The 7053-nt window shown below is 38.6% G+C and overlaps 1 protein-coding gene across 1 annotated transcript; it reads left to right on the top strand.

Moving 5' to 3' along the window:
* Nucleotides 1-1986: 1986 nt before the first annotated feature.
* Nucleotides 1987-2955, top strand: LOC121145276 (olfactory receptor 52D1). Its single transcript, XM_040964004.1, has one exon. The coding sequence runs from the start codon at nucleotides 1999-2001 to the stop codon at nucleotides 2953-2955; it is 957 nt and encodes a 318-aa protein (XP_040819938.1). The 5' UTR covers nucleotides 1987-1998.
* Nucleotides 2956-7053: the final 4098 nt, after the last annotated feature.

Raw genomic sequence — 7053 nt, 5'->3', positions numbered from 1 at the left:
ACCTTTTTACTCTCTCATATCTGATTCAATCTATTTCTACTTGATTTTTATATATAGTATAAATCCCCAACTTCTTTTTGGTACATTGTAGATATCAGATTGCTCCAGCAACCATTCGGGGAGCAACTCATTTTTCTAGGTACTTTGGAAAAACAACCTAACTAATCAAAGATGTATAAAGTCAATCCCAAAAGGACAAATATCACATATTCTCTCTGATATTAGAAAACATTCATGCAAAACACAAAACAAATAAATATATAGCTAAACACTATGCATACATTCTCACAGGTGAACTCTAAGGATGCTAGCATATCTGTAAGTGAAGATACGTTGCAGAATGCATCTCTACTTCCAAATAAAAGGAGCCCTCTCAATAAAACTGTTTAATATTTTTTGACAATATGATAATAGCTTTTCCACCATTGCCAATACCTACAATGCCATGATACAGTTAAACAGCAGAATTTTGAACTTGTGAATGTTGCTGAACAGATGGGGGGGAAAAGGGGAGTTGAAAGGGGGTAATCCCTATGCCACATCATGGAAAATAATAGTAATGATAAAAATACAAAAAGATGCATGTATTGATCCTCCAGTTTGATTCCTTTCATATAATGAGTTCACCCTGTTTTCTTTATCATTTCTAACAATATAGAAATTCAATTACTCAATACAAACATATTCAGTTTGCCTCACCTTTAGAAGCTTCAGATGAATCATAAGAAGAAACAATTTCAGGTCAGCACTAAGGAGGAGGAGGTAAAGTTGCTGCTTAAACCACTGGTCCCTATGTGGGCACAGGTTCAAATCCTGGTTGCTCCACCTCCCATTAGCTCCTAGCTAATGTGCTGGAACAGCAGCAGAGAGCAGCCTAAGTGCTTGTGTCTCTGGACCCGTGCGGGACACTTAAATCAAGCTCCAGTCATTGGAAACATTTTGTCAAGGAGCCAATGGATAGGGAATCTCTTGATCTCTTCCTCTCCCTCTATCTTCATCTTCAAATAAATACATTTTTAAGATTTATTTATTTTTATTGCAAAGATTTATGAAGAGAAGGCAAGACAGAAAGAGAGAGATCTTTTGTCTGCTGCTTCACTCCCCAAGTGAACTGAGCCAACCTGAAACCAGGAGCCAGAAGCTTCTTCCAGGTTTCCCACGTGGAAGCAGGGTCCCAAGGCTATGGATCACCCTCTACTTCTTGGACCACAAGCAGGGACCTGGAAGGAAAGTTGAATAGCTGAGACATGAACCGGTACCCATATGGAACCTCGGTGAAAACAAGGAGAAGACTTTAGCCGCTAGGCTACCATGCTAGGCCCATAAATCCTCTTAAAAAGAATTTATTTGGCATATATCTAGGAAGTTACATTACAAACACATGAAGTTAAGATGCGATTATGTTAGTAAGGGTTGTCAGAATTTTCAGTGAAAATTGATCAAGATGTCTAGGTACACACATATTCATATGTGATTTGAAGGTCATCGTGGTTACCAACTGGATTTTACAAGCTAGAAGAAGAAAAATGCTTTAAAAAGGCCACTAAAGACAAGACTAGTAGGGCAAGATCTCTCTGTCACAGGCAGAGGGACATTCCCTGGAAATTAGGGAAAAGGAAGAAAACAAATGTTTCTCTAACCATGTAGCGAAAAATTTATGAAGCACAAGAAGTATATCCTCAGAAGGGGATATGCTATGCAACAGGTTGCCTATAAGGGTCATCTCAGACACAGAATGAACACTCAACTGGGTGCTTTGTATGCAGAACCCAAAACATGATTGTTGAATACTATAGGAAAGAACAAGGGGCTTTAAAAGTGTTTGAGTTCCCAAGATGTGGTACTATCTGCATATAGTCTCAAGCAAGTAATAAGCAAAGAATATTCTTTTCCTTCTAAAATTGTTTTTGCAGAAAGTTCATCATCTTATGTGAAGCAACCACTTGATTTTATAGGAAAAAGGATACTTTGGATAGAACCCTTTCTCTGCCAACAAGGATGTCTGATTCCAACACCAGCGGTAATAATCTCCCAGCCACTCTCTTCCTGACAGGGATTCCAGGGCTGGAGTCCTTCCACGTCTGGATTGCCATCCCCTTTTGTGCTATGTATCTCACAGCACTGATTGGGAATGCTGTGCTCATCCTCGTCATTATGACCGACAGAGCTCTTCATGCACCCATGTATCTCTTCCTTTGCCTTCTGTCACTCACTGACCTAGCTCTCAGCTCTACCACTGTGCCCAAGATGCTGGCCATTTTATGGCTACATGCTGGTGAGATCTCCTTCAGCGGATGCCTGGCCCAGATGTTTTGTGTCCATTCTATCTATGCTCTGGAGTCCTCTGTTCTTCTTGCCATGGCCTTTGATCGATATGTGGCTATCTGCAACCCACTGAGATACACAACAATTCTCAACCATACGGTTATAGGAAGAATCAGCTGCATTGGGGTGTTGCGCAGCGTGGCTATTGTCTCTCCCTTCATCTTCTTGCTGAGGAGATTGCCCTACTGTAAGCACCATGTCATGGCACACACATACTGTGAACATATGGGCATTGCCCGACTGGCCTGTGCTAACATCACTGTCAATATTGTCTATGGATTGACTGTGGCTCTGCTGGCCATGGGCCTGGATTCCATCCTCATTGCCATCTCCTATGGTTTTATCCTCCATGCTGTCTTCCGTCTCCCATCCAAGGATGCCCAGCACAAGGCTCTGAGTACCTGTGGTTCGCACCTGAGTGTCATCCTGGTGTTCTATATCCCTGCCTTCTTTTCCTTCCTCACTCACCGTTTTGGTCACAACCGAGTTCCCAAGCGTGTGCACATCTTTCTTGCAAACCTCTATGTGCTGGTGCCTCCTGTCCTCAATCCTATTATCTATGGAGCTAGAACGAAGGAGATTCAGAGTCGACTTTTAAAACTGCTTCACGTGAGGAAGATGTCCACATAAACTCTAAGTTGAAGATTTTAAAAAAAGTATGGGATATCACAGTTGTCTAGATATACTGGCATGAACAAAAGCCTCTAATACAGAAGAAATGGATTTGCGTAGTAGAAGGATTTGGACTGTAACACTGAATAAGTCTGTGATGTTCTGGAACATACTCTTTCCCAAGGCTCTGTAAGGAACTCTGAATAGTCTGGACAGGTGTTAGTATTTTCACTCTTGTCTCAAAAGTAGATGCAACTACTATGAGAAAAAAGCCAGTTCCCAGACTTGAATAGAGAATGAGATTCAAGGTGGGAATCTTCTCATGAATCCAAGTAAAAAAGAATGTTTACAGTTACCTTAAATCTGAATCCCTTTATTTTGATTAGCTGTTAAGAACACAGAATGTAAAATCAGAGTGTTTGAACCCTGACACCTCCATTTACTGGCTTTGTAACCTTGATCAAGAGGCTAAATGTTTCAGCCTCAATTTGACAAACTATTAATTTGAGGTCATGGTAATCTCTAACAGCTAACATTGTGCTTAACAATAATTAATAAATATTGAGAACATGAGACAACCCCTGCATGTGCTCAGTGAATATATGATTGGAAAGTTATGTGGCCTCTCTAAACATTATTAGTTATTTTCTTTTCTAAAAATTTTTAGATTAGCTCAGAATTCAGAGCTGCTGTCATAACTCTATGAACTAAGTAGTACTTGAGATACAATTAATGTTTAATATAATTGACTTCTCTCATTCTTCTCATTCTCTGTTTTAAGGGTCCTTTTCTTTTCACCAGAAAGTTATCTCTTATAAAAGATTCAAGAGAGCTAACTCATAGTTGCAATTCTTTTATTAATAGTCCTTCCATGCTTTCATAATCTCAGCTAGAAGAAAACACCCCTATGTCCATCAGTCTCCCTCCAACTGTTAAAAAATGGTTGCTGTACTAGATGGTCCCAACTAGAGACCATTATGCTCAGTGAAATAAGTCAATCCCAAAAAAGACAAATGCCATATGTTCTAAGGAAACCATCATGCAAATTGGAATGTATAGTGATGGAGTAATAGAGACTACCATATCCAGATATGAAGACACAATGCAACACGCATCCCTACTTCCAAATCAAAGATGGACTCCCAGTGAAACTGTTGGCTGGACTGTCTGACACTGTCTGTACCAACAACGTCTGGGCACTCTTAAATAAAAGACTGATGGAATTATAACTCCTTATGAAGGACTATGCTATTGTAACAATATAGGGAAAATCAGTTGGGGGTGGGAATTGTTCGCGGAGGAGAATCCCAGACTCTACAGAATTGTACCATAAAATTCAAAATTCAAAATAAGTATTAAAAAAAATCAAAAAATGGTTGCTGTTATTTGTATTTTCAAAGAGTTACAAAGTTTTCAAAGTGATTCGGAGAGACTAATCATCTGAAGCCATTCCACTGATATGGATACTGTGTCAGCAATTATCCAGCATTCTAAAGAAGGATGAGTGTGAGGTTTGGATCCTCATAACTATGGGCTTGACTCTTGGTTTCCTTGTCTAAGAGCAGCATAAACTAAGAGTTTCCCACTGAGCATACACAATCATAGTAAAATGCTCATAGTGTTTAAAACAAAGTAAGCACTCAATACTGATTAGTACTGAGTTAATAATCCTTAAATTTGTGAAAACAAGCTTTGTTTTATTATATCTACATCATAGAAAACAATCACAGTGTTTATATCTACCATTCTTAAAATTTGCCATAGCAAATTTCAATAAATATGTAAAATATTATGAAATCTATTGTTATGTATTCTTTGTTGAATTAATGAATAAATTAAAGGTGTATTGTGATCAGTAATGACACTATAAAACTTGCATAATATTAACACACGCAGTAGATATTCAGTAATTTATCTCTTGTTTGCTATATTGAGGTTGTTCAAATGGATCAGAATAGAGTTAAGGGAAAGGTTTTATTTCCCTCCCCGGGAAAGCAATTAAAGTAACGATCATCATAAGTTCCACAGGCGAAGCAGGGAGGGAAGCTTCAGCATCTAGAGACGGAGATCTCCAAGTTCAGTTGTAGGGGCAACCTCATGTACAAGGGACTATACTCACTGTTGGAAAGAGTCTGCAGCTCTTCCAACAATCTCTATTTCTTAAATTTGTGTTTTGGGCTCTTTTAACACCATGTTAAAACTCAATAAGTCTTAGAGGAGGGGTAATTTGAGGATGTCTGTAGGCTGTTTTCAGACAGAGTAAAGCTGAGTGTGGCACTCAGTAAAAACATCAGCAATAATCCCAATGATGTCTCCCATCCCACTCAAAATTTTGGCCAACAGGGCCTACATAACAAAGTCATGAAGCACACTAATAGGGTTTCAGAATTCTGCACTTTCTATTATCCTTTACTCTAGCACGAGGAATCTCACTCCTACCTGGGACCAAACATAAATCTCCATGATCAAAAGTCTGATGCTGTAGGCAAATTAATAATAATGTATATTTCAGGCTCATCACAGAGAATTGAGGTCCCAGAGAAATTTGATCCTTAGTCCCTGACCTCCACAACCTTCAGGTCCCTAGGCTCATGGGACATCAAAGCACAATTAACACATCTCTACAGAATCCACTGTCTTCCCTACACACCACCCTGCCCTGGAAAGAAATGAGACTCAACTCATCTCTGAGAATGCTAAATCCTTAGCTTCTTCCTGAATGACTTTGCCCACCTCCCCTCATTTTTTTTCTTTTCTCATCCAACTATATGATCATATTGAGTCCCCATATTCCTGGTGCATGGATCACAATAACTCACATAACTAATCAGTTACAGGTTTACCAGAGTGGTTCCTGAGCATGTTGGAAAAACTATTGCCAACTTTCACTGAGACATGCATGATAAAAAATTTAGAAGAGAAACAGGACAGGGGAAAGATGCTGAAATGTATTTTAACATTCTGAATCAGATTCTGCTAGGACACCCAAGAGAAGACCAGGGAAGTATAAAAAGATTTAAGAACCATGAATACAGAATAGCTAGAGACATGACCATGAAAATAGCCAAGTTCTCTGAGACACATAAAGACTTTGCATTATTGATGCCTTTATTATGGCACAGTGGGTTAAACTGTTGCCTGGGATGTTAGCATCCCAGTTCAAATGTGTTGATTTGAATTCTAGCTACTCTGTTCAATCTAGCTCCCTGTTAATGCAACTCAGAAGACATTATAAGATAGTGCAAGTGCTCAGGCCTCTGCCCAAGGGAGATGAAAATGGATTTCCTAGCATTTAGCTTCAGTATGCACCAGCCTGGCTATTACAGCCACTGAGTGAGTAAACCAGCGGATGGAAGAGCTATCTATCTCCATTAATTCTTTCAATTAAATCAAATAAAATTTTAAAATGATGTAATATACTTCAGGTCATAACACTCTATAACGAGAGAGTACATGGAGCAACTTTTAAAAATAAGACTTTAGGTAAATTTTTGTAGACAATTTCAGAAATACAAGAAAAGAGAATATTTTCATAAAATTTACTTGGAGTAAGTGCCTGCCTGCAGAAGATGATGAAATGTTAGGACTAGAATGGGAAAAACTCCCAAGAAATTCAGACAAAAGAAGATATCATACTTTATGGGTAAAATAATTGAGCATTTTGCAAAAAAATTTTTAAAAAAACTGCATAGGAGAGAATGGTGCTTCAGAAAAGTAATGTCTAGTGTCATAGATCAGGATCCTGGCACATAAAGTGTTGAAAAGCCATTGATGAGAAAAGTTGAACATCCTTTCCAAAACGAACCTACAGACAGAAAAACATGAACAAAATTGCTTTCATGGGTACTTACAGAATTCCCAAAAGTTGCTCTGAAGTTGTGATTGAAATTAATGGTGTTGGTTATAATATTGATGGGGGACTGTGTTGTTAGTTGAACACAAAATATCAAAGGCAAAAGTATTTCTCCAACACATGATTAAAATTATAGAAACTTCTGATGTTAGGGGCATAGGAATGGGTGGATTCCAGTACCAAAACCATATGACATGACCAGTCTCTCTCCAAGTAGCATTCCATCTGCTTATCCATCCAAAATTGACATCACACACAAGATC

The sequence above is a fragment of the Ochotona curzoniae genome, unplaced genomic scaffold, assembly GCF_017591425.1.
Source record: "Ochotona curzoniae isolate NIBS_2020 unplaced genomic scaffold, NIBS_Ocur_1.0 scaffold_3223, whole genome shotgun sequence".
NCBI lineage: Eukaryota > Metazoa > Chordata > Mammalia > Lagomorpha > Ochotonidae > Ochotona > Ochotona curzoniae.
This window is presented reverse-complemented; position numbering and strand designations above follow the sequence as displayed.